Source organism: Malaclemys terrapin, chromosome 21, assembly GCF_027887155.1.
Source record: "Malaclemys terrapin pileata isolate rMalTer1 chromosome 21, rMalTer1.hap1, whole genome shotgun sequence".
Lineage (NCBI taxonomy): Eukaryota > Metazoa > Chordata > Testudines > Emydidae > Malaclemys > Malaclemys terrapin.
Window position 1 is genome coordinate 15,110,896 of NC_071525.1, and position 27,806 is coordinate 15,138,701.

At 51.9% G+C, this 27,806-nt stretch overlaps 1 protein-coding gene and 1 long non-coding RNA gene across 2 annotated transcripts; one reads left to right on the forward strand and one right to left on the reverse strand.

Annotated features, from left to right (window-relative positions):
- The first annotated feature begins 171 nt into the window (after positions 1-171).
- On the forward strand, positions 172-26,394 carry LOC128826938 (uncharacterized). The gene is made up of 4 exons (XR_008442910.1): positions 172-1,447; positions 13,885-13,924; positions 18,660-18,828; positions 25,692-26,394. It is a non-coding gene; the product is annotated as an uncharacterized LOC128826938 (long non-coding RNA).
- On the reverse strand, positions 2,278-11,014 carry LOC128826922 (sushi, nidogen and EGF-like domain-containing protein 1). Its single transcript, XM_054010482.1, has 7 exons — positions 10,951-11,014; positions 9,304-9,403; positions 9,165-9,200; positions 6,073-6,203; positions 4,427-4,708; positions 3,860-3,997; positions 2,278-2,757 (listed from the first exon to the last, which is right to left on the reverse strand). Exons 2-7 carry the CDS (start codon positions 9,338-9,340, stop codon positions 2,581-2,583), a joined length of 801 nt encoding a protein of 266 aa, XP_053866457.1. The 5' UTR covers positions 9,341-9,403; positions 10,951-11,014; the 3' UTR covers positions 2,278-2,580.
- Positions 26,395-27,806: the final 1,412 nt, after the last annotated feature.

The window sequence follows — 27,806 nt, forward strand, 5'->3', positions numbered from 1 at the left end:
TCTTGGACCCTGCTTCGTCGGTGTGACGGGGTGAACTCACTCCGCACTGGACGGGGAAGGGTTAACTCCTCACTGTGGGCGGAGGAAGCCAGGTCCCTAATGGACATGCTCCAGGTGTAACAGCAGGGTAAGAGGGAGCAGCCCAGCTCAGTCTGGGCTGACCACCGGAGAGGAAGGATATTCCTTGCCGGCTCCTACCCGAGAACAGCTGGAGTCCCGGACCACGGAAGCCAGAGCTGCTGAGACCCAAGCAGAGGTCTGAGCTACAGGGAGCTGCACCGGCCGAGGAACCCAGAGACCCTGAAGACGACAGACCGCCACGATGAGTAGCACAAGAGGAAGTAGCCATTGTCCCGACGATAATCAGCGTGTTGCAGACGGATCCCTGCTGACTCAGTGGCGGACACACTTGCCACTGAAAGGGCCTTGGGCTGGGACCTGGTGGAGCAGGGAGAGCCCAGGTCCCCCTACCCTGGCCGCCACCCTCCGGATGGCAGCCTACACACCCCAACCGGCCAGTAGGCCATACAGCCCCACCCTGGAGGGCAACTGTAACCCTTCTGCCAGGTGGAGCCGGCAGCAACCAGGGCCGGGTTCAATATCTAGGGGTTCCTTTTCAACAATACAACACAGAACTGGCTCGAGCCCCCATCCTGTAACCTGGGGAAAATTAGACACCATCCCTGGGTGCCTCTGAGAGGCATTACTTCCCCACTCGCAAGCACAGTCTGAGTGTAGAAAAGAAATTTTTAATGACAGGAGGGAAGTCACCCGACATTAATTAGGGAAAACACCACAAGCAGGATTCATAATCATAAAACTATGCGTGGGACGCCCACCCCAGAGTGCGTGGGGCAGAGCCTTCCGCCTCATGTCCTTGCGTTCTACAACCAAAAGTTCCTTTCTGTGCCCCTCTCTGCTCCCTCACCAGACCCCACTCACAGCGGTTGTCCTTGGTCAGTGAGGAGCCAGGGTTCAGAGGTGCATCTGTGTGAGTTCAGCTCCCACCCAGCGAAGAAGGCACCTGGTTTGCTCCACCATCTGAGCACTTGCTCTGGCTGGCTGCCCCCCAGCCGTGGTTTCTCTCCGCTGGCGGCCCCACCAGCTGACTGCTCGCTGCTCCCGCCGCCGACTGTCAGTTACCTTCTGCTGCCACCTGCCTCTCCGCTGTGACTGCTGCAGGTCAGTCTCAGTGATTTTCAGCTTTCAGCCGGCTGCGCAGAACCGCTGTCCCCCCACACGTGATTTCAGCTCTCATTTAAGCTCTTAAAATAACAAAGGCTCCTAATAGAGCCTATTTAGGTTTAACTTTGACCAGAAGGAGGAAGAAGTTAAACCAGACTGGGGACTCTCAGGCAGAGCCTAAGCCTACGCCTCCTGGCTGGGACATGACATGACACTTCACCGGACCCATCCTGTCCCCCCTCTGGCCTCACGACTCCCCCAGGTAGGGTGACCAGATGTCCCAATTTTATAGGGACAGTCCTGATTTATGGGTCTTTTTCTTCTATAGGTTCCTATTACCCCCCACTCCCTGTCCTGATTTTTCACACTGGCTGTCTGGTCCTCCTGCCCCCAATGCTTTTATCCCCATGATACAGAAGGGAAACAGAGGCACAGAGAGACTAAATGACCCGGCTAAGGGGAGTCTGGAGCAGAGCTGCTCTCTCAACAGTGCACCTAGTGCCCTAACTACTGAGCCAGCCGACAACTTTCCTTTCTCAGAAGTATGGATCCTGGGCTGGCACCAGGGCGTTTGCCGGGTTACAAGGGTGGGTCCCTGTTCACCTCTTCATGGCGTCTGTTTGCTACATGCCAGCAATGATGCAGCTTCGCTGTGTAACCAGCCTGCCAGTGAAATCAAACAGAGCCCGGGAATGTGCCGGATCCGGGTTCGCTTAGTGCCACGCAGCCTCAGCGAGTGAGTCAGAGGCGTCAAGGTGACACTTAGGCATGAAAAGCCACTGTCTGTCAGTGCTCAAAGACACTCATCTGTCTGTCCCCACAGACACCCCTTTATCCATCTATCCCCACACATCCTCTGTTCCCATACACCCTATCTATCTATCTATCTATCTATCTATTCCCATCCACCCCCTCTATCTATCTATCTATCTAATAAGATCTTGCTTTCACATTTAGACATCTGGACACTGAACAGGTTTAATTCTTTCCACTAGGAAAGTGCGCGCACACACACACACACACACACACACACACACACTCCCTTTCCCAGGCGTCCCCCCTCCTGCAGGTGACAGACACCCCAAGCCACAGTTCACAGTTCATCCTTTATTGCTACACTACACTCAGGGCTGGCTGCAGGGGGCGCCCTGCCAGGCGGGGCAGCAGCCTGGATCCTTCCAGCAGCTGGTACAGGTCGGACGGCGTGCAGAAAGGTCGAGGAAGGGCCCCTCTGAGCCAGGCCTGGAGTCATCTGGAGAAAGTAGGGTTGGCGTGAGGAGGAAGACTGACTGCAGCGTCCCAGCGACGATGGGCCTGGAAAGGGGGCTCGGGCAGGGCTGGGGGCAGAGATCTGAGGTTTGCAAACTGGGCGTGTGACTCTAGAGCTGGTGCCACTTACAGCCAGCAGTCGCTGCTCTCGGTGGGGACTCCTGTCACCTTGAAATCATTCACCTGGAAGACCCAGCGGCCCTTTACCCCGACATTGCTTGTCTGCCCGATGTGGAGGATGGCGTCTGTGCGGGAGCCCGGGATGTTGTAGAAGTTTTTGTCGTCGCCGCTGTTGAAGCCAGCCTGAGGGCAGACATGGGGAGTAAATGTTAATGCAATAGCCCGTTGCAGCGCCTCCTACTGCCATGCCGGGGTATTAGGACAGCGCTGACAATGAGAGGAGAGTGCCCCCTAGTGAGTCCCCGCCCTGCTCCCTGCAGCCCAGCGCGCCCTGCTGAGCCCCTGCCCCGCTCCCCGCAGCCCAGCGCGCCCTGCTGAGCCCCTACCTCGCTCCCCGCAGCCCAGCGCCCCCTACTGAGCCCCCAACCTGCTCCCTGCAGCCCAGCGCGCCCTGCTGAGCCCCTGCCCCGCTCCCTGCAGCCCAGCGCGCCCTGCTGAGCCCCTGCCCCGCTCCCCACAGCTCAGCGCCTCCTACTGAGCCCCTGCCCCGCTCCCCGCAGCCCAGCGCCCCCTACTGAGCCCCTGCCACGCTCCCTGCAGCACAGCGCCCCCTAGTGAGCCCCCGCCCTGCTCCCCGCAGCCCAGCGCCCCCTGCTGAGCCCCTGCCACACTCCCTGCAGCACAGCGCCCCCTAGTGAGCCCCCGCCCTGCTCCCTGCAGCCCAGCGCCCCCTGCTGAGCCCCTGCCACACTCCCTGCAGCACAGCGCCCCCTAGTGAGCCCTCGCCCTGCTCCCCGCAGCCCAGCTCCCCCTGCTGAGCCCCTGCCCCGCTCCCCGCAGCCCAGCGCCCCCTGCTGAGCCCCCATCCTGCTCCCCGCAGCCCAGCGCCCCCTACTGAGCCCCCATCCTGCTCCCCGCAGCCCAGCGCCCCCTACTGAGCCCCCGCCCTGCTCCCCGCAGCCCAGCGCCCCCTGCTGAGCCCCTGCCACGCTCCCTGCAGCCCAGCGCCCCCTGCTGAGCCCCCGCCCCGCTCCCTGCAGCCCAGCGCCCCCTACTGAGCCCCCATCCTGCTTCCTGCAGCCCAGTGCCCCCTACTGAGCCCCTGCCACACTCCCTGCAGCACTGCGCCCCCTACTGAGCCCCTGCCACACTCCCTGCAGCACAGCGCCCCCTGCTGAGCCCCTGCCACACTCCCTGCAGCACAGCGCCCCCTGCTGAGCCCCTGCCCTGGCTCACGCCGCCACCTCGTGCCGCATTCCTGTGTGTGCTGTATAAGGGGACATACCTGGGCGGGAGTGCCCCCTAGGCCGGTGTTGGGGTCTCCGCTACTCGCTGTGCCCGTGGTCCACTGGATCGTGCCATAGTTCAGCATGATGAAGGTGACTTTGCCGTCATTTGCCAGCACAGCCTGAAATGTGTTCACCTGCAGTGGAAAGGGAAGGGACCTGGGTGAATCAGTCTGGGAGGTGGGAGGGGACTCCTGCATGTGGGGGTTGTGGGAGGGCAAGGCCAGGTGCCTGGGGAAGGCTGGCCCACGGGGTATTCCATCCAGGCTGTGCTAAGTATTACTGCCAATGAAACCCACTGGTCAGTAGGTGGGATAGATTCATCTATGGGGTGACCCCTAGTGGTGACCAGAGGAGCTGCACAGGTGCAGGAAGCGATTCTGCTAGCCAGTCCCCTGGAGCACCCCCTAGTGGCGAACATGGGCAATGCAGCCTGGGAGCTGCACAGCAGCAGGAACCATAGGGTACTGTCTGGGTCCAGCAGCCCCACTAGCCAGTCTCCCTTCCTGTCTCTCCCCTGCCCCTAGGGGCTCGGCAGGGGCCTTGGGGAATGAGGCACCACATACCTTCTGGGAGGTAGAGCCGTAGTAGGCCACACGGTCCCAGGTGGCCACGAAGGCCCACGTGGCAGTGAAGGGGATCTCCGGGAAGTACTGGTTGATGTCTCTGGTGAGGCGGCGCAGCAGCTCGGGGTTCTGGGTCTCCCGGTAGTAGACCTCCCCGCCCAGGTTGTTGTTCACATCGCCCCAGTAGGGGGCCACAAAGGGTCGGCCATCAGCCAAGGGGAAAGGGTCGGGGGTGTACTGGGAGACGGACACGCCGAAGGACACTACGCCATTGTTGTTCACCTGTGGGGGTGGAGAGCAGAGTGGTGGATGTAGGAACACAGCAGAGCATGGCTAACCCCCTCCTTGCAGCACAGCACCCCCTACTGAGCTCCCCGTCCTGCTCCCCAAAGCACAGTATCCTTTGATGAGCCCCTGTCCCATTCCCCACAACATGGTGCCCCCTGCTGAGGCTTGCACCCACCCCCAATGCCCAGTGGGATGTGAGGCACCTCGGCTGGTGATGTGGGGCACAGACACAGAGATGCATAGAGTCTAAGGCTAGGTCGGTCCATTCTGCCCACTTGCTTTGCCCTCCTACCTAACCTCGGTCTCAGAACCAAACTGGGGACCCCAGCCTCCAGCCCAGATCTGTGGGTCGAGCTAGAGTGCAGCTTTCAGAGGAAGATGCCCCAACTCCATGGAAAGACTCTGAAAGATGGAGATCCCACCCCGCCACCGGGGCAAGGGTTGGTTCCCCTCCCTAGCGCAAAGTCACCCCTCATTTCCAGCCTGGATTTGTCCAGCTTCATCTCCCAGCCATCGGCTCTCACTCTGCCGGGTCTGCTGGGTTCAGGAGCTCTCTGCACTGAGCAAGCTCCTCCCCAGGGAGGTACTGATAGACCGGGATCAAATCCCCTCTTGGCCTTCTGCGTAGGGATACCATATTTTCATTTTAAAAAAGGAGGACACTCCACGGGGCCCCGGCCCCGCCCCAACTCCGCCCCTTCCCCCAAAGTCTCCCCCCCCAATTCTGCCCCATCCCCTGAACGCTCCCCCCCCTGCTCCTCCCCCTCTCCTGCTTCCCGCGAATCAAATGTTCGCCGGAAGCCTGAAACAGGGAGGCATCAGGGAGGCAGCAGGTAAGCTGGGGCTGGGGCGGGGCGTGGCCGAGTGGCCCAGGCCAAGAGGCTCTGGCCCCGGCGTCTCCCGCCTGGCTCGGCTCCAGCCCTGGCCCAACACCCCCGGCCGAGCACCGCCGGCCCCACCCCCGGCTGAGCACCGCCGGCCCTGGCTCCCGGCCCCCGGCCAAGCACCCCCGGCCCCGGGCCAGCTCACGACCCCCCGTGTAATAACCTTGTGACCCCCTGAGAGGTCCCGAACCCCAGTTTGAGAACCCCTGGCCTAAGCCCTAAGAACAGGGTAAGAGTGGGTGCCCTAGAGTGTAAGGATACGCCTGAGCCCAAGGAAGGGTAAGGGTGGGTACATAAATGAAGAGGGTTATGCCTTGAGCCTGAGGAATTAGTTAGAGGTGGGTGCCCTAAAGTGTGCATGTGTCAGAGAATTTTGCATGGATCGATAGCTAGCCCTGTGTGGCACCTTATTGCTGGCTGCCTGTGAGCCGTGTGCCTTGGGGTTGGCAGTGGGATTGGCCCTGCTGTACGTACATAGAGGGAACGGTGCTCCTTGCCATAGAAGGTGAAGGTCATGGAGATGGGGATCTCCGGTGATGCCCCATCGTCAACTTTGGGGTTCTGCTGGTCACCCTGGGTTGGTCCATAGGGATACAGCAGGGTGTCTGGGGTGGGGAGAACATGCCTTGTGAGAGCCCGGAGCACCTCCTCCCCCGTTGGGTCCCATTGCCCCCCGGAGAACCACCTCCCACCTCATCCCCAGCCTGATGTCCCCGTGTGGTATCAGGAGCTGCTTTGGGAGAGCTCCCCATTGGCCTTTGTATTCCAGAGCCATGCTGAAACAGACCAAGTCCCCCCAATCCTCACCCTGATCCTCCCCATCCATAACATAGCCGTCCACCCCGATTCTCCACCCCACCTCTAATACAGGCCCCTACCCTGATCTTCCCCCCTCACTCCATCCCTAACATAGACCCTGACCTGATCCCCACCCTGATTCTCCAACCATCACTAATACAGGCCCCTACCCCAATCCCCAAACCTAACACATCCTCCCACCTTGATTCTCCAACCACCCCTAATACAGGCCCCTACCCTGTCCAGTTTTGGGCCCCACACTACAAGAAGGATCTGGAAAAATTGGAAAGAGTCCAGTGGAGGGCAACAAAAATGCTTAGGGGGCTGGAGCAGATGACTTATGAGGAGAAGCTGAGGGAACTGGGATTGTTTAGTTTCCAGAAGAGAAGAATGAAGGGGCATTTGATAGCTGCTTTCAACTACCTGAAAGGGGATTCCAAAGAGGATGGAGCTCAGCTGTTCTCAATGGTGTCAGATGACAGAACAAGGAGTAGTGGTCTCAAGTTGCAGTGGGGGAGGTTTAGGTTGGGTATTTGGAAAAACTTTTTCACTAGAGGTGGGTGAAGCACTGGAATGGGTTCCCTAGGGAGGTGGTGGAATCTCCTTCCTTAGAGGTTTTTAAGGTCAGGCTTGACAAAGCCCTGGCTGGGATGATTCAGTTGGTGTTGGTCCTGCTTTGAGCAGAGGGTTGAACTAGATGATCTCCTGAGATCCCTTCCAACCCTGATATTCTATGATTCTATAATTCTATGATCTTCCCCCCCACGCTATCCCTAACATAGCCCCCGACCCGATCCCCACCCTGATTCAACCACCCCTAATACAGGCCTTTACCCCAATCCCCACCCCAACACAACCCCCACCCTGATTCTCCACCCCCACCCCTTTATAAAAGCCCCTGATCCCGATGCCACCTTGATTTCCCACCCCTAACATATCCCCCTACCCCAATTCTCCACCCCATCCCAATACAGCCCCCACCTTGATCCTCAGCTAGGGTTGCCAACTTTATAATTGCACAAAATCAAACACCTTTGCCCCATCCCCCACCCTGCCCATCTTCTCTGAGGCCCTGTCCGTTCTCTGAGGCCCGGCATCCACTCACTCTGTCCCCACTCCCTTTGTCACTCACTCTCCCCCACTTTCATTCATTTTCACTGGGCTGGGGCAGAGGGTCGGGTTGCGGGCTCCAGCCAGGTAGCGCTTACCTCAGATGGCTCCCGGTTGGTAACACAGTGAGGTGGGAGAGGTGAGGGCTCCAGCTGGGGGTGCAGGCTTCGGGCTGGGGCCAGAATTGAGGGGTTCAGGGTGTGGGAGGTGGCTCCAGCCTGGGGCAGGGGGTTGGGGTGTGGGAGGAGGTGAGGGCTCTGGCTGGGGATGTGGGCTCTGGGGTGAGAATGGGTATGAGGGGTTTGAGGGGCAGGAAGGGGCTCTGGGCTGGGGTATGGGGTTGGGGTGCAGGAGGGGGTGCAGGGTGCAGGCTCTGGGAGGGAGTTTGGGTACGGGAGGGGGTTCCGACCAGGGGCAGGGAGTTGGGATGCAAGAGGCGGTTTGGGGTGTGGGCTCCGGCCGGCCGGCACTTACCTCAGGCGGCTCCTGGTCGGTGACACAGTGGGGCTAAGACAGGCTTCCTGCCTGCCCTGGCTCCACGCTGCTACCGGAAGCAGCTGGCATGTCCCCACTCCGGCTCCTAGGCATAGGCGTAGCCAGGTGGCTCTGTGTGGTGCACACTGCCTGTACCTGCAGACACCGCCACCACAGCTCCCATTGGCCACAGTTCACAGCCAATGGGAGCTGCGCGGAGCTGGTGGGGGCAGCACGTGGAACTTCCCTGATTGCCTCTGCATCTAGGGGCCGGACATGTTGGCTGCTTCCAGGGAGCTGCGAAGAACCAGGGCAGACAGGGAGCCTGCCTTAGCCCCACTGTGCCGCCGACCGGACTTTTAACAGCCTGGTCAGTGGTGCTGACCGGAGCCGCCAGGGTCCCTTTTTGACCAGGTGTTCCGGTCAAAAAACGGACACTTGGCTACCCCACTCCTCCCTCCCCATCCCTAACATACCCCCCAACTTGAACTCCACCCTGATTCTCTACCCTTGCCTAATACAGGCCCCTACCCCAATCCTCACCCTGAACCTCCCCATCCCTAACATAGCCCCCCACCCGATTCCCACCCCAATTCTCCACCCACCCCTAATACAGGCCCTACCCCAATCCTCACCCCTAACACAGACCCCCTCCCTGATTCTCCACTCCCACCCCTAATACAGGCCTCTACCACAATCCTCACCCTGAACCTCCCTATCCCTAACATAGCCACACCCTGATTCTCCAGTCCCACGTCTAATACAGGCCCATACCCCAATCCCCACCCCAACACAGCCCCCCACTCTGATGCTCCACCCCAATCCTAATACAGGCCCCTACTTCGATCCTCACCGCTCACTCCCCATCCCTAACATAGCCCCCATCTAATCCCCACCCAGATTCTCCACCCTTAATATAGGCCGCTGTCCCGATCCTCACCCCTCTCTCCCCATCCCTAACATAGCCCCCAATCCGATTCCTACCCTGATTCTTCATCCACACCTCTAATACAGGCCCCTACCACGATCCCCACATCACCCATAATGCAGCCCCCACCCTGATTTCCCACCCCTAACACACCCCCTACCCCGATTCTCCACCCCCATTTCTAATACAGGCTCCACCTCCCACCCTGATCCCAACCTCATCCCTAATATGGGCCCCCATTCCAATCCGTTCTTACCTTCTGCCATCTCCACAGGGGCGGGCAGCACCAACCCTAGAGATGGGAGGGAACAGACTGTCAGCCCCAGGGCACAGTGACACCAGCCCCCCACGCCCGATGGGCTCCAGACCCAGTGGTAGGCCTGGGCTCCACTCACCCAGCAGCAGCAGCAGGAAAGCGAGGGGGGTTTTCATCTCGGCCAGTCGCTTCGATTGGGAGCCGCTGGGTTGGGATGTGCGAGTGACACAGCAGCTGGACTGCAGGGGCCAGGAGAGGGTGTTAGGGTTAGGGAAGTTAGGGTAGTTAGCTAGTGAATCAACAGGATCTAGTGACCTCGATCCCCCCATACACACCTCACTGTCTATGTCTGTACAACATCCATCTATCTATCTATCCCCATACACCCCATCTATCTATCTATCTATCTATCTATCTATCTATCTATCTATCTATCCCCACACACCCCATCTATCTATCTATCTATCTATCTATCTATCTATCCCCACACACCCCCTCTATCTATCTATCTATCTATCTATCTATCTATCTATCTATCTATCCCCATACACCCCCTCTATCTATCTATCTATCTATCTATCTATCTATCTATCTATCCCCAGACACCCCCTCTATCTATCTATCTATCTATCTATCTATCTATCTATCTATCTATCTATCCCCACACACCCCATCTATCTATCTATCCCCAAACACCCCCTCTATCTATCTATCTATCTATCTATCTGTCTATCTATCTATACAACCACCTCTCTCTCTCTCTCTCTCTCTCTCTCTCTCACCACACGAGGGTTGTCACCTGTCCAGGATTCCCCGGGATCGTCCCTTTTTTGCTGTGGCTGTCCCGGGAAGTTTATAAGGATGCTCAGCAGATAGGGCCAGGTGGCCAGTTTTCTGGGCTCAGGACTGTCCCGACCCATTTTTTCCCCTACCTACAAGATGGTAACCTTATCCCCCACACCCATCCATCCATCAGTCACCCCACCCCATCCGTAGGCATCTAAGCCACCTTCTGTAAATATTAGTCAATTCATTTCCCACCTTGGTTGGTTGGCAGTGTCCACAGCACAGCACAAAGAAGGGCAGGGACTGGCTTGTAGTTACACAGGTGCATAAGGAAATAACACCTCTGAATCCCAACCCCCCTGCTTCAATCCACTAAGCCCCATTTCCATCCAAGACCTAGGGAGAGAATCCAGGAGTCCTGACCCCAGCCCCTCCTGCTCTACACCACTAGACCCCACTCTGCTCCCAGAGCTGGGGATTGAACCCAGGAGTCCTGACTCCCAGCCCCACACTCTGCAAACCTCTTTCTATGGAAATGCTAATAAATAATATCATTCGTCAGCAGGTGCACAGAAATCTGGGTAGGTGAGCGTTTGTGGGTGAGCCACATGTGGCTACTCCTCTTTGGTATCTCTCAAACCTTCTAGAGCCTCACGGTCAAGGTGCTTAATTTGGACTCTGGAGAGCTGTGTTCTAATCCCAGTGGTCCCACCAACTCCCTGTGTGACCATAGCTGTGTCATTTAGCCTCTTGTGCCTCCGTTTCCACATATGAGAAGTAATAGTCTTCCCTGTCTAGATTAGGAGTTTTTCTCTGTGCAGCACCTGGCACAACAGGGCCCTGATCTTGATCAGAGTCTGGGCAGCGCCTGGCACAAGGGGGGTCCTAATCTCAGTCGGGGTCACAATGGGGGGCCCTGATCTTGGTTGGGTTCTGGGCAATGGCTGGTACAATTGTGCCCTGATCTCTCACAGATCCTACTGAAATACAATGCACTCACCGGCTGGGTCCGATCCGTTCAGCGTCTCTGACTTGCCCCGAATGAAACTCTCCAGCCACCTGTTCCTCTTTATTTCATCTGGGACTGGGCAGGGAAACAGGAGCGCCCTCCTCCCCTGATCTGTCCCTCCCACCCCGTGTGGTTCTGGACAGCAGCCCAGCTATCCCTGCTGTGTGTGTGTGTGTGTGTGTGTGCGCAAAGTGCGTATGTGTGTGCGTGTGTATGTGAGTATGTGTGTGTGTGCCTGTGTGTATGTGTGTGTGCATGTATGTGTGTGTGCACGTGAGTGTGTGTGTGTGTGTGTGCGCGTATGTGTATGTGTGTGCATGCGTATGTGTGTGTGTGCATGTGTGCATGTGTGTGCATGTGTGTATATGTGTGTGTGCGTGCATGTGTGTGTGTGCGCGCATGTGCGTATATGTGTGAGTGTGTGTGTGTTTGTGTATGTGTGTGTGTCTGTTTGTGTCTGTATGTGTGTGCATATGTTAGTGTGTGACTGTGACTCTGTGTGTGTGTGTGTGTGTGTGTTTGGCCTAATGAGAGATTCCAGGGGAGGAGCAGGGAAGCCCAGTGACACTATGAGGGTGCGACTGAATCAGAGCTAAGGATAAACCTGCAGCCAGAAGGCCAGGGAGATGGACCACTGGGGAGACTCCCCTGCCACCCGCCTCTTCTGGCCGAGGCCCTGGCCCTGCTCGCTGCTCTCGGGCCCCCTGAGGCCCCGGCCGGGGTGGGGAAGCAGGGCCAGATTTCCAATTAAGTCCTGGGTGTGATGTTGCACTCTAAGCATCAGTTCTGTAGAAAAGGCCCTGGGGATTAAAGTGGATGAGAAGCTGGCTATGAGTCAGCAGTGTGCCCTTGTTGCCAAGAAGGCCAACGGCATATTGGACTGTATTAGTAGGAGCATTGCCAGCAGATCGAGGGAAGTGATTATTCCCCTCTATTCAGCACTGGTGAGGCCACATCTGGAGTATTGCATCCTGTTTTGGTCCTCCCACTACCAAAGGGATGTGGACAAATTGGAGAGAGTCCAGCAGAGGACAATGAATATGATTAGTGGGCTGGGGCACATGACTTATGAGGAGAGGGTGAGGGAACTGGGGTTATTTAGTTTGCAGAAGAGAATATGCTTATATTTGAAGTGTTTGCTGTAGGAAACACATAAGGGAGATTTGGCCCACATATTGTGAAGGGAAGATTCAAGTATTGGGAGTACTTAACTAACAATGGACTTTGAGAGACGCCAATCCACATCTGAACTTTCCTGGGAATGTTCAAACTAACAAAAACAATGGCATCAGCCTGCAAAAAGCTGAATCATTCATGGACATGTGACTTGCCCAGGTGGCTACAAAATGAAATGTAATGTGGATAAATGTAAAGTAATGCACATTGGAAAAAATAACCCCAACTATATATATAATATGATGGGGGTTAATTTAGCTACAACGAATCAGGAAAAAGATCTTGGAGTCATCGTGGATAGTTCTCTGAAGACATCCACACAGTGTGCAGAGGCAGTCAAATAAGCAAATAGGATGTAAGGAATCATTAAAAAGGGGATAGAGAATAAGACAGAGAATATATTATTGCCCTTATATAAATCGATGGTACGCCCTCATCTCGAATACTGCGTACAGATGTGGTCTCTTCATCTCAAAAAAGATATACTGGCACTAAAATGGTTCAGAGAAGGGCAACTAAAATGATTAGGGGTTTGGAATGGGTCCCATATGAGGAGAGATTAAAGAGGCTAGGACTTTTCAGCTTGGAAAAGAGGAGACTAAGGGGGGATATGATAGAGGTATATAAAATCATGAGTGATGTGGAGAAAGTAGATAAGGAAAAGTTATTTACTTATTCTCATAATACAAGAACTAGGGGCCACCAACTGAAATTAATGGGCAGCAGGTTTAAAACAAATAAAAGGAAGTTCTTCTTCACACAGGGCACAGTCAACTTGTGCAACTCCTTGCCTGAGGAGGTTGTGAAGGCTAGGACTTTAACAGCGTTTAAAAGAGAACTAGATAAATTCATGGAGGTTAAGTCCATTAATGGCTATTAGCCAGGATGGGTAAGGAATGGTGTTGCTAGCGTCTGTTTGTCAGAGGGTGGAGATGGATGGCAGGAGAGAGATCACTTGATCATTACCTGTTAGGTTCACTCCCTCTGGGGCACTTGGCATTGGCGGTAGACAGGATACTGGGACAGATGGATCTTTGGTCTGACCCAGTACGGCTGTTCTTATGTTCTTATGTCCATCTTGTTGCTGTGATTTTGCACAGAAGAACAAAGGGGTTTCCGCCCACAAGAGAGAGAATATAAAAGGCCCCGGAAGCCTCTCCATTTTGTCTTCAGTTGGCTTAAGAGATGCCTGAAAGAAACTGGAACAAAGGACTGTAACTAAGGGGGTGTGAGTGATTGCTGTACCCAGGCCATAAACTACAACGTTGGTCTGAAAAGGATGGTTCCTGAGATAACATGTAGAATGAGAAGTTAGTATTTGTAACTAGATCCTTAGTGTATTAAGTTAGCCTTGCATGTTTTGTTTTATTTTACTTGGTAACTTGAAACCACTTACATCCTACTTTTTATACTTAATAATAATAATCACTTTTGCTTATTAATTAATCCAGAGTAAGTAATTAATACCTGGGGGAGCAAACAGCTGTGCATATCTCTCTATCAGTGTTATAGAGGGTGGACAATTTACGAGTTTACCCTGTATAAGCTTTATACAGCTCCATGTGTTAATGTATTAATTATAGGTGTTAACCTGCTTAATCTTGGTTTTTCACGTTTAAATTCTTTATTTACTTCCCTGCCATTGAGTCGCAGCTCCTGTCTCCTAATGTGCTCTGTGAACTATTCCATTTTTAACTTCATCTGATTTACCAATTCAGTGACCGTATTGTTTGCTACTTTCCCTTCCAGACTTCCAGTGAACCACCCAATGACCACAGACTCCGATAAGGTACGAAGGCACCCGGCCAGGTTTCTTGCCAAACAAAACACAGTCTCTTGGCCCCCAGATCAGATGCCTACAGTTCTACTAGTACATATGTGCTCCCTAGGCCAGACAAAGACACCTCCTCAGGGGTGCATTCTTATACACAGGTACAAAGAAGTTACACATCACTCCTGACGTATTGAGGTACAACCCCTCTACGTGTTAGGGTGCCGCCTCTCACCTGGTACATGTTGGTTCGAACAAAACAACTCTATCCATCATATTATCCTTTTGACCCTGTCTTTGGGATGGGTCAGCATGTTCCTTGTTATCTGTGTGGAATGTACTAGTATCAGAGTGTTCTTGGTACCATCCTGGCACATGTTTATATCTCTAGTGTCCAGTAACTTTTAGGTATATATGTTTTTGCAACACCAGCCCTCTCCTTGCCAGACTATGAGCAGGGCCTGCCTCTTGCTCACAGTTTAACTTTGCTTTATGTTAACAAAGTCTTGACCAATACCAACATTTACTGATTAAAAATCTAATCCTTCCAAACCTAATTATAACACTCTCTCCCATAGCATGGGTTTGGAGGGTTAGGGGAAAGGTGCTAACGTTTGCCAGCAGAAGGCATCTTAGCTCCAAAGGCAATCAGAGTCTTGATAAAACCAGTGGTTCAGTTGAACAACCTCCGTCAGGCTCAACAAAAGGAGCAATCAAACTCCTTTGTGTAGTAAAAACAGCTGCAGAAAATGGTGCTAGTCAAGAGATAATCCCTGTGGACTAAAGGGGTTTCCCTGGTTGCAAATGCAAGGGCTAAGAGATCAGCTGCAGACTGTGTGGGTTGGAGGTAGAAACCTTACAGAAGGAGTCTGAGCATGACTGAGAGGAAGCAGAGAGACAGGACTTCTTGGGCACAAAGCCTGCTGGAGACGCAGCCATGGGGATTTCTGAGCAAGGGAACTACCTGTTGCTGTCCTTCATTTCTCCAGTGTTCAGGGAGTGCAATTTATTGTAAAGAAACAAGAACAAATCTGACTCATACGGTCTATTTCTCATCCTAATGGAAACAACCCAGCTAGGCCCTAAATATTGGTAAACCAATTATGCTGAAAAGGGCAACATGATCTTGTCTGGAGGGGTCAATGCCAGCATCACAGTGCCCCATAGTGCTCTGCTGTGGCACTGGGATCAGCACTGACACCGACTCTGAGGGCAGACCGTGACGCAAAGTAATAAATTGCAAATACCGAGCAGGCAGGAGATGGGTCTGTAAACTTACGGCCAAAGGAGGCTGTCCACCAGGCTCCAATCTTGATTCCATCTGTCTGGCACGTGGCTGCATAGGCCTGGAGGCTCTGGCAGAGGGTCTGTGCCACCCCATTGTCAGCACATATGTCTTGGAGACCGTGGCTGAAGTACCCAGTCGGGCAGATCCGTGACAATTTTGAATGGCCCTGAGGTGGTTGTGATCAGCCCACAGGAACTCTCGGTCTTGTACGGTGCCATCGGAGCTGTATCACAGATGAGGCACCTCTCGCTGCACCACATCAAGAGACACTTTCCAGGAGGCCCTGAATCATCTTCATTCCAGGTGCTCTTCCCATCAAGGAGCTGGAAGACATCATTCTTTTCACCAGTGAAGTTACCACCCAGGTCGCACGTGTCCCTTTAAGGAGCTGGGGATGGAGACTAGGACAAAATAGGAGACACTGTAAACTGGCCTGAGGTGGGGAGGTTGCCACCCCAGGGATGGGGTTGGCAGCAGTGGGTAGGGGGACCCGTGCCCGCCCTGCTCCACTGGGTCCCAGCCCAGTGCCCTAACAAAAGCGGATGGTTCCACCACTGGGTCAGCAGGGATCCAGGCAATACACACTGACCTGGATTCAGGCAACAACAAAACCGGACTCTAGTCAGTTGTCCCTGAGCTAATTCCTACACTCCCCTCGCTGTGCACCTCTGTCTGAGGGTCGTCCTCCATCTCCCTGGGGTATGTTGCCAGTGGCAATCCCAGCAGCTCCTCGGCGTCCTGGTCAGCTGGCAGCTCTGACCAGCGAGTGCTCAGAACAGTCAAAGTCCTCTTCAGGCTCCCACTCTAGCAGCAGGCGGGAGGCATCTATCTCCCTTGGCAACTCCAGCTCAATTGAGCTGAAGGGCCCACATTTTATACTTCCTGTCCCACCCCTCTGCTTCCAGTGGGGCAGGCGGGGCTGTCCTGGCTCTGCCCACAGGGGGTGGGTGGCATCTCCTTCCCATCAGTCTCGGAGGGAGGCCACACCCCCTCGCTACAAACCATCATGTGTTTGAGAGTAAATCCACACTAGAAAAACAGCACATGTGTGTGTGAGAGAAACCCACTAATAACAAAATAATGTGTGCGTGTGTGAGCAACACTACAATAACAAACCAGTCTTAGTAACCCCATGTGTGTCTGAGTAACCCTACAATAACATACTAGCGTATGTGGGTGCGTGAGATGGAGAGAGCTCAACCCTACAATAACAAAGCAATGTGTGTGAGCAACCCTACAATGACAATGGGTATGCATGAGCAACTCCACAAAAAAACAATGTTTGTGAGCAGCCCTAAAATAACAAACTGTGTGTGTGTGTGTTTGTGTGTGTAGTCAATGTCCTCAGCACACGTGGGCGGCATGTAATAGAGCCTCCCCAAACCTCATGCGGCCGAGAGGGGAGGAAGTGATAGCCTAGGCCCACAGGGCCACTGCCCAGAGGCCCGGCCAATTTGGGGGCCCTGGAAAAATCTCCCCCAGCCTCAGCGGGGACAAAAAGCTTTTCCAGTCTCGGGGCCACAGTGAGGTAGGGTGGAAAGGAATGAGCAGGGGAGGCATAAGAACGGCCAGACTGGGTCAGACCAAAGGTCCCTCTAGCCCAGTATCCCGTCTTCCGACAGTGGCCAATGCCAGGTGCCCAGAGGGAATGAACAGAACAGGTAACCATCAAGGGACTAAGGACACCATCCCTGCCTATCCTCCATGAATTTATCTAGTTCTTTTTTGAACCCTGTTATAGTCTTAGCCTTCAAAACATCCTCTGGCAAAGAGTTCTACAGGTTGACTGTGCGTTGTGTGAAAAAATACTTCCTTTTGTTTGTTTTAAACCTGTTGCCTATTAATTTCATATGGTGGCCCCTAGTTCTTGTGTTATGAGAAGGAGTAAATAACACTTCCTTATTTGCTTTCTCCACACCAGCCTTGATTTTATAGACCTCAATCATATCCCCCCTTAGTCGTCTCTTTTCCAAGCTGAAAAGTCCCAGTCTTATTAATCTCTCCTCATACTGAAGCCGTTCCATACCCCTAAACATTTTTGTTGCCCTTTTCTGAACCGTTTCCAATTCCAATAAATCTTTTTTGAGATGTGCAGACTACATCTGCATGCAGTATTCAAAATGTGGGTGTACCATGGATTTATATAGAGGCAATATGATATTTTTTGTTTTATTATCTATCCCTTTCTTAATGATTCCCAACATTCTGTTTGCTTTTTTGATTGCCGCTGCACATTGAGTGGATGTTTTCAGAGAATTCTCCACAATGACGCCAAGATCTCTTTCTTGAGTGGCAACAGCTAATTTAGACCCCATCATTTTATATGTACAGTTGGGATTACGTTTCCCAATATGCATTGCTTTGCATGTATCAACATTGAATTTGATATGGCAATACGATATGATATGATATTTTCTGTCTTATTATCTATCCCTTTCTTAATGATTCCCAACATTCTTTTAGCTTTTTTGACTGCCGCTGCACATTGAGTGGACGTTTTCAGAGAACTATCCACAATAACTCCAAGAACTTTGAATGGCAACAGCTAATTTAAACCCCATCATTTTATATCAGGGGTTCTCAAACTGGGGGTCGGGACCCCTTAGGGGGTCGCAAGGTTATTATATGGGGGTCACGAGCTGTCAGTCTCCACCCCAAACCCCGCTTTGCCTCCAGCATTTATAATAGTGTTAAATATATTAAAAGGTATTTTTAATTTATAAGGGGGGGGGTTCGCACTCAGAGGCTTGCTTTGTGAAAGGGGTCACCAATACAAAAATTTGAGAACCACTGATTGATATGTATAGTTGGGATTATGTTTTCCAATGTGCATTACTTTGCATTTATCAACATTGAATTTCATCTGCCATTTTGTTGCCCAGTCACCCAGTTTTGAGAGATCCTTTTGTAGCTCTTCGCAGTCTGCCTGGGACTTAACTATCTTGAGTAGTTTTGTATCATCTGCAAATTTTGCCACCTCACAGTTTACTGCTTTTTCCAGATCATTTATGAATATGTTAAATAGGACTGGGCCCAGTACAGATCCCTGGGGGACACCACTATTTACCTCTCTCCATTCTGAAAACTGGCCATTTATTCCTACCCTTTGTTTCCTATCTTTTAACGAACTACCAATCCATGAGAGAATCTTCCCCAACAAATTATTTTCATCTATGTGTCTGACAACTTTGTTCTTTACTATAGTTTCAGCCAGTTTTCCTGGTACTGAAGTTAGGCTTACCAGCCTGTAATTGCCGTGGTCACCTCCATTAGCTATCCTCCAGTCATTTGGTACAGAAGCTGATTTAAATGATAGGTTACAGACTACAGTTTTAGGCCTGCAATTTCACATTTGAGTTCCTTCAGAACTCTTGGGTGAATAGCATCTGGTCCTGGTGACTTATTACTGTTTAGTTTATCAATTTGTTCCAAAACCTCCTCTAATGACATCTCAATCTGGGACAGTTCCTCAGATTTGTCACCTAAAAGAATGGCTCAGGTTTGGGAATGGAGCTGCTGAAAGCGACATGACCTGAGGGACGTACTGGCCACCACTTCCAGAAGCTCCCATTGGCCTGGAGCAGTGAACCGCGGCCATGGGAGCCGCGATCAACCGGACCTGCGGACACAGCAGGTAAACAAACCGGCCCGGCCTACCAGGGGCTTTCCCTACACAAGTGGCGTCCCAACTTTGGGAAACACTGCTTTAGATGTTAGATACTGAAGGATTGGCAACAGCATGATTATTGGGTAAGATCTGAGTTATATATTGATCTGGGTATGTAGCTGGTCCTTTAGGATCAGAAGAACCCTTTGTTTGATGAAATTGGTTTTAAATAACCACTCATCTTTAAGTCTAGTGTCTGGGATCCAGGACTAGAATACCTAAGGAGGCTGCATTTCTGACTTCTTGTTAGGCAGTATGGTGAGACAGAAGTTTACTTTTGGTGCTGGTTTGGTATATCTTATGGAAGAATAACCACCAGTTTTTGGGGTGTGTCTTCCCTATTTCTCAACAGCTTGTCCTGAATTTGGTATTCTCAGTTCTGACCCACTGAGGCACCATGATAGGCTGGCTGCAGAGAGCCACGGTGAGACATGGGATGCTTGAGCCCAAAGTCCTGGAAGCAGTGAGGCCACGGGGCCTGGCCTGGATGGATAATGTGGGCCGTTGGGAGTCTGGTGAAATAAAGGGGTACTGTTTAAAGGTCAGGATGTAGCACAGTCCCTGTGAATCAGTGATGGGGCAAAGGGAATGATTCTACAATTCTTCCTATGGAGTCACCCACATGACTCCTGGAGCACAGGTTGCTGCTACGCAGCCAGGAAACATGCCAGGAGCCATGAGAATGATTAAGGGATTGGAAAACGTGCTTTATAGTGATAGACTCAAAGAGTTCCATCTAATTAGCTTAACAAAGAAACAGCTCAGGGGTGACTTGATCCCAGTCTAAAAGCATCTGCATGGGGAACAAATATCCAGGCATGGGCTCTTCAATCTAGCAGACAAAGGTCTAGCTGGAAGTTGAAGCTGGACAAATTTAGACTGGAAATCAATTTCAGTCAAAAAATGTCACCCAACTCTACTTCCAAGTGACTGGCCCAGCACCTGCACTTCTCTCAGAGTGGGGGCCTGCAATTCAGCCCAGTTTTAGACGTGATCTTCAGGTCCAACTAGGTTTGCCCTTGCTGGACTCTTCCCTTCAGGGATTGTGATCAGTATGAAAATGTAGTGAGAGTGGACGGTTTAAAAACAAAAAACAAAGCATTATTTATCGGAGTTGGAGAGGAAAGGGTTAAAGAACCAGTGTCAGATTTCAAAAGGTATTTAGGCATCTAACTGAGTTATTCCTGGTTTACGGGGGTGCATGAGAAAGGAGATTCAGCTCCATAGACCTTTAACTCTCATTCTAATCTTAACTCTTATGCTAACATTTACTCCAATCATGACACTACCTCAGTCACTCTACCCCCAACCCTGACCCTAAATTGAACCCTAACTGTAATCTAAACCCTAATTCTGAGTCAGTCTCAGACCCAACCCTTGTGTCTTGTGTTTGTTTTACAAGGCCTGTGTCAATACACCTGAACAGCTCCCTCAATAAAATAGATTGCCATCATCTGAAGATACTTTACTTGCACAGATATTTGCATATGATTGAGCTGGACTCTTGTTCCTCCAGATACCATGTAACCCTTCTGCCTGTCAGAGTTGGCAGCAACAAGGGCTGGGTTCAGTATCTAGGGTTTCTGTTTCAATAACAATGCAAAACCAGCTCAAGCCCCCACCCAGTGACCTGGGACAATTACATACCACCCCACTGGGCACCTCTAAGAGGCAATACTTCCCCGCTGGCAAGCACGGAGTCTGAGTGTAGCAAAAGCCTTTTAATAAAGGAGGGAAACAATGCAGCATTATGTGGGGAAACACCACAAACAGGATTCATAACACAAACCATGAGCAAAAAACCCACCCCCAAGTAAGTTTGGCAGTGTCCTTTTCCCCTCAGTCTTAAGCCCAGCAACCCAAAAGTCACCCCCTCCCACAGTTTCTGTCCTTGGTCAGTGCAACCCCCAGAGTTCAGAAATTCATCTGCAGAGTTTACCTCCCAGCCTGGGTGGAAGTGGGGGAGGTACGGCACTTTATATGTCCCACTGCTTGGGTCAACAGCCAGTTGCCACACCTCTTTGTGGGGTTCTGCTACAGACTTCACCACCAGCCATCCTGCTAGCTACTCACAAATATGTCTTCAGGCTCTCCCTACACAGCTTTCAGTGATTTCAGCTCTTAATAATGGTGCACTCAAAACCACTAGCCCAAACTAGATCTAACGCTCACACCTAAATATCAGTAATTTTGGTTTTACAACATATGATACAATAGAGGGGCAGAGATTACAGTTGCTGTTGAGAAACTCTTAAGAGGCAAAGTCCACCAAATTATCCAGAACACCACCCTCTCTCAATTCATGGTGCTTTGGAACTCATGTCCCTTGCCTAGCAGGTACTACTAAATTGAGGGCGAGTCCCACCATCATCAAATGCCAAGTACAAGTCTACTGTCCTTGTAACCAGGATAACAACACTTTATTACTTCTGCCCCAATAACAAAGAGATTCGGGGTCCCACAGCAGCAAAAATGACCATTTGGCAGGCAGTCCATCATGCTCGGCAGGGTGGGTGTCATGCAAACAAGATCAGCCCCTGAAGTCCTTTTCCACAGCTCACCACCAGATGTCAGGGTAGAGCTCATTCTGACTCTGTTTACACCAGATAGGACCAAGATGCTACTTCTTGATAGGAGGGCATGCTCTCATTCTTTGCGAAGGCCCATATAGTCCATAGCCTCTCTGCTCAACAATAGTAGTGTTAGTTGTAGGACTGACTTTAGCTGAAATACAGCAGGTTAGACCAAGAGGTTTGACTCGAGAGTGAGAATTTTCCCTGATAACAAAGCTACTGCTATCAGACAGTTCAGCCTACCCTGAACATGTCAGGGAAAGGAAACCTGGATATCTATGGAAAGAAACTAGCAGTCCTTACTTTTCCTCCTCCCCCGCTCTCATCACTACACTCCCCAAACTGGGGATTAGAACCTGTGAGTCCAGACTCCAAGCCCGCCACTAGACCCCGATCCTTATTCAAAACTGGGTATCAAACCCAGAAGTCCTGACTCCAATCCCCCTGCACTAACCATTAGACTCCCCTCCCCTCCCAGAATTGAGACTACAACCTAGCAGCCCTTCCTCCAAGCCGCCCGGCTCTAACCCACTTGACCCCACTCCTGTCCCAAGGATGGGAATAGAACCTACGAGTCATGACTCCAAGTCTTGCTCTAACCACTACACCCCATTGCACTCCCCAAACTGGGGATAGAACCCAGGAGTCCTGACTCCCATAACTGTGCTGTTGCCATAGAACATTTGACCTCCACTTTGGAATAGAAAATGTCACTAATGATGTAAATTTGTGGGTGGTGAGTGCTGAAGCTGAACAGAAGAGAGTAGGGAAACTACCCCTGCTTTAAGAGTAAAAACTGACTCTCCCTTGGCCAGCTGATTTGCTGAGGTAAATCTCCTGTGGGCAGCCATGCTGTTATGTGGATTTACACAGCTAACAATCTGGTCCTTTGTGTGGGATGCCTACCCCCTTCAGAGGGACAATGCAATGGAGGGGATCAAACTGAAAACCCGTAAGGTAATAACAATAACACGTAGCTCTGGTATAGCACTTTTCATCAGTTGATCTCAAAGTACTTTAGAAGGAAGTCAGAATCACTATCCCCATTGCACAGATGGGGAAACTGAGGCACAGAGTGGGGAAAGTGATATACCCAAAGTCACCCAGCAGCAGAGCCAAGAACAGAATGCAGGATTCCAGAGTCCTGGGCCAGTGCTCTAGCCACTAGGCCACACTGCCTCTGTCTGCATCATTTTTACACCTGTGGCGCTCTTCGCCACTGGGTATCGCTGAGGCAAAGTGCTTGGCAGATCTGGAAAAAAGGTTTATACACAGATTATCAGCCGAAGGTGCAGGGTGGGTAGGATGAGAATTTCTAAAGTATTTGAACCTTGAGACTTCAAGGTATAAACCAGCCACTGATTGCCTGGAGGTAGGAAATAACTATATAGTGGCCTATTCAGAGGATTTACTGTTAGTATCATTATTTATTTGTAGAGCTCTGTGGGAACTGGAATGTACATTTTGCAGGAAATCCCAGGATTTCAAAATCTGTTTTCGATCCGAATCGGAAACGTGTTTTGTGTCAAATTTCTGTTCCCCATGTAGGCACTTTTAGACTGGGATTAAACCACCCCTTTTCCTTCTCTTTGTGAAACTAAACAGAAGGAGCTCCTGGAGCCTCTCATGATCACGCATAAGATACAAGAAGGCAAATCAAAGTGTTTTGTTTCAGTTTTGCCTTTTTTATTATTTTATATGATATTGTTGTGGGTTGGGAAAAACATCACTGAAGCTGGTGTGTGTAACCACCACCTGTCATTTGAGATACCTGCAAGAGACAATATGCATAGAAATGTAAAGTAGCAGGGGGTTGGACTAGATGACCTCCTGAGGCCCCTTCCAACCCTGCTATTCTATTCTATGATATCTAGGAGCAAAGAATGTCAGCTATACAGTAACAACAAGGAGTCCAGTGGCACTTTAAAGACTAACAGATTTATTTGGGCATAAGCTTTGTAGGTAAAAACCCCACTACCTCAGAGTTATGAACTGATCACAGACCTCATTTGGAATTGGAAGTACGCAAGCAGGCAGCAGCAGAGACAAAAAAAAACCCAATACAGTACAGTGCTGTGTTATATGTAAACTACTGGGGGGGAAGGGGGGAGGGAAAGTTAAAAAAAAAGATTTGACAAGGTAAGGAAACTGTTTCTGTGCTTGTTTCAATTAAATGAAGATGGTTAAAAGCAGCATTTTTCTTCTGCATAGTAAAGTTTCAAAGTTGCATTAAGTCAATGTTCAGCTGTAAACTTTTGAAAGAACAACCATAAGTTTTTGTTCAGAATTGTGAACATTTCAGTGTTAACAACCTTAGGGTTACCATATTTCAGCGAGCAAAAAAGAGGACGGGAGGAGCCCCGCCCTAGCCCCGCCCCTGCCCCTCCCACTTCCCGCCCCCCCTGACCTCCCAACCCTCCCCCCGTTCCTTGTCCCCTGACTACCCCCTCCTGGGACCCCTGCCCCTAACTGCCCCCCAGGACTATCTAAGCCTCCCTGCCTCTTGTCCCCTGACTGCCCCAACCTTTATCCACACCCCCACCCCCAGACAGACCCCTGGGACTCCCACGCCCCATCCAACCACTCCCCACCCCCTGACAGCCCCCCCCAGAACTCCCAACCCATCTAAACCCCTCTGCTCCCTGTCCCCTGACTGCTCCGATCCCTCTCCCCACCCCTGCCCCCTGACAGCTCCCCCCCAGAACTCCCAGCCCCCTACCCCCCCCGCTCCTTGTCCCCTGACTGCCCCCTCCTGGGACCCCTGCTCCTAACTGCCCTCCAGAACCCCACCCCCTACCTAAGACTCCCTGTTCCTTGTCCCCTAACTGCCCCCTCCTAAGACCCCCCCCCCAACTGCCCACCAGGACCCTACCCCCTACCTGTACCCTGACTGCCCAAAACTTTCTCCACTCCCCCCAAAAAGCCCCCCCCGTTTCTTGACTGCCCCCTCCAGAACCTCCCTGCCCCTTCTCCTGCCCCCCCTTACCCTGCTGCTCAGAACAGGGTGTTGGGCTCTGTGCGAGCCGGACACGTGGCTGAGCTCCCCAGCACAACAAAACCCGGTCCCTGGCCCTGCACAACAAAACCCGGTCCCTGGTCCGGACCGGGTTGCAGGGGAGAGCTGCCCTTGTATCAGCACAAAGTGCTCTCGCTCCCGTTTTGCTACCCTGCATGGCAGAAACTGCTCCCAGTTGCAAAAGGGGAGGGCTGCACTTTGTGCTGAGACACTTGCTCAGAATGCAGGGCGGAGCTCCTCTCCAGCTGCTCCGGAGTCCAGCCCGGGACTTTCCTGCAGCCCTCCCAGCCGCTCCGGGGGAGGGGGGAAATCCCGGACATTGTGAGTGCTTTACAAATTCCCCCCCGGACGCTATTTTTAGCACAAAAAGGAGGACATGTCCGGGTAAATCCGGACGAATGGTAACCCTAACAACCTCCACCCCGAAAAAGAGTTGGGGGTTGTGGTGGATAAGCAGCTGAACATGGGCTCCCAGAGCGACACTGGGGCCTAAAGGTCTAATGTGATCCTTGAATGATTTTTAATTGGTAAATGTTGATTTCAAAACACACACACACACACACTCAACAAAAATCACAATTCCATTGATGATAATCAAAATTTACAGCTAGGCAAAGTAAGAAAAGTGCTGCTTGAGAACTTATTAAAGTCCCACCTTAATGTGTATAAAATATGTACTGCTGGTATTAAATAATTGTTGTCTAACTCTGCCCCCATAATTTCCCACAACTGTGAAAATTTAAATGAATAAACCTCTTTTAAAAAGCTTCAAATAAACATGGGTATTATCTAAATAAATAAATATGGTGATATACCTATCTCATAGAACTGGAAGGGACCTTGAAAGGTCATTGAGTCAAGTCCCCTGCCTTCACTAGCAGGACCAAGTACTGTCCCTAACAGTTTTTTTCCCCCCTCTTCTTCTTCTTCCCCAGATTCCTAAATGGCCCCCTAAAGATTGAATTCACAACCCTGGGTTTAGCAGGCCAATGCTCAAACCACTGAGCTACCCTCCTCCCCCCCAACTAAAATAAAAATAAAAGTAATATTCTGCTGAATATTAAAAAGCCAAATCCCCAAAAACATCCATGGAAAAATTTGAAGGGGAAAATTAAATAAAATAAAAAATTGTTGTTCTTTAAACATTTACTGGAAGATAAAATATATTTTTAACCAGCTTGACTACTAAATTTCTCTCTTTGTGTCTCATCTGCTTCTTCTCTCTTTCTCTCTCTCTCCAGCCCTTGCCTGCCCTGTCAACAGCCATGACGAGCTGTGCCCCAGATCCTGCCATTTCACTTGTGCCCGCTTGTCCGCCCCTGCCCAATGCACCAGAAATGCTTTGAAGGCTGCCAGTGCAACATTGGCTTCATGTTTGATGGAGAGGCTTGCGTATTCCCGGCTAGCTGCGGATGCACGTGCGACAGATGCGATATCAATGTGGGTGTTGGGTTATCAGTCTGGCCGTCTTCGTCGATGCCCTTGTAGCTGTGGGGCTCTTCCAGTTTCCCCGCAGAAGTTGGAGAGTGACTGTGGAGATGCGTGTGCAAGGTGGCGACACATAAAACCTAGAGCTCAATGCTGCCCTGATGGTCACCCATGCGGCTCTACTGGCATGTAGTTAGGTTCATCATCCACATTTCCACACGTTGTGATGAAACTGATCCATCTTGTTTGAGCAACGTGGGGCTGTAACCCCAGGCTGGAGCTATCATGGACACGTGAAGCTATATACCCTACACTGCAGCTTCATCATATGGGAGGTGGGGGTGCAGGGGAATAGCTTGGGCAGACCCATCTTTCATCAAAGGAAAGAGCATCACTAAAGCATCCGGGGTACACGGCTATTCCCAGCTCTGCCCCAGAATAAATCAATCGGTGCCTCCTTTTCCCTATCTGTAAAATGGGGGCAATGGTCCTCTCTTTGGGAGGCAGTGTGGCCTAGTGCAGGGGTTGTCAACCTTTTTCTCTCTGAGGCCCTCTTGACATGCTATAAAAACTCCAGGGCCCAGCGGGCTGGGGGTGTGGGGCCCTCAGGGTAGGGGTCTTGGGCATAGGTGTAGTTTGACTTCTTTGGGGGGGGGGCAGGGGCCAGCAGGGCTCAAGCCACCTCCACTTGACAGGGTCCAGGGAGGGAGTGCCACCTCCACCCCCTGACTCACCTCAGCAGGCCACCCCGCCTGTCTGGGTTGTTGGCGGGAGAGGTCATGCATCAAAAAAATATAACTCAAAGGTGGGAGGCTTAGCTCAAAAAGTTTGAAAACAGCTTAGGGTTCAGGGAGGGGGTAGATAGGGGCTGTGGTGCAAATATGGGTAGCTTAACTTGCAGGGATGGGGTAGCTGGGGCTGTGTGCACATGGGGTGGCTAGGTGCAGGGAGGGGGGTGGCTGGGGCTGTGTGCAGGCAGGGGGGGTAGCTCAGGATGCAGGGAGAGGGGTAGGGGCTGTGTGCAGGTAGAGGGGGTAGCTCAGGGTGCAGGGAGAGGGGTACTAGGGGCTGTGTGCAGGCAGGGGATAGCTTAGGGTGACCAGATCACCCAGATCAAATATCGGGACATGGGGGGGGGGGGGGGCGGAAGAGGGAAAAAAAAACGGCGGCAGAGCACAAAACCAACAACCCCCCCACCACCCACCATTACTCCTCCCTCCGCAAGCGCTGGAGGGAGGCCCAGGAGACGCAGGGGAGCGTGGGTCCAGGGTGAGTGACACTGGGAAAATCGCTTCTCCACTTTCTGCCTCGGTTTCCCCTGCCACTCTCAGATTCTAAGCTCTTCAGGGCATGGACTGTCTCTCACTTTGTGCAGCACCAAGCGTAATGAAGCCCAGATCTAGGTAGTGGCCTTGGAGGGCACTGAAGTACAAATGCTTGTAACAATAGGTTAGTTTCTGCTCATCCCGGGATTGTTCTCATTGTGTTCATGAAGTTGTTTGTCTGGGAATTTCCCTTCAGGCTGTGAAGAGGGTTATCTCTGGTGACTGCCCTGAGAAATGCACCTGCCATGTTGCAGGCAGGCTCATCTGAGAGGAACACAACTGCTGTGCCAGACAGGACTGCATGCTCCAGGACAGGTGCACGGCTGCATGAAGTGGGAAGGCTAGAGCATGCTGGCCCCAAGAGCCCGGCTCACCTCCTTTGATGGCACCACTGGGGAAGCCCTCTACAGGAGGGCCTATGAGGTGGCTTGGTTCTGCGATGACAGAGCCCCCTCCTGGTTCAAGGTGGGGGTGGACATCAGGGAGGGCATGGGGATGGTCCGGAGGCTGGGAGCAATGTCTACATTTTCTGCTGTGAAAAGGAACAGGACCTGGGTAAGAGGGGTCTGTGTTAGAACAGCCTGAGGCACAAGTGCAGAAAGC

What these genes read in the sequence shown, in the direction of transcription:
- LOC128826922 (XM_054010482.1), bottom strand. Translation starts at nt 9,340, where the DNA reads ATGAAAACCCCCCTCGCTTTCCTGCTGCTGCTGCTGG. An exon ending in AGGAGCACCGTTCCCTCTAT is followed by an intron (nt 4,709 to 6,072) that starts GTACGTACAGCA and finishes CCACCCCCACAG; the next exon opens with GTGAACAACAATGGCGTAGT. An exon ending in TAGGGGGCACTCCCGCCCAG is followed by an intron (nt 2,758 to 3,859) that starts GTATGTCCCCTT and finishes GTCTGCCCTCAG; the next exon opens with GCTGGCTTCAACAGCGGCGA.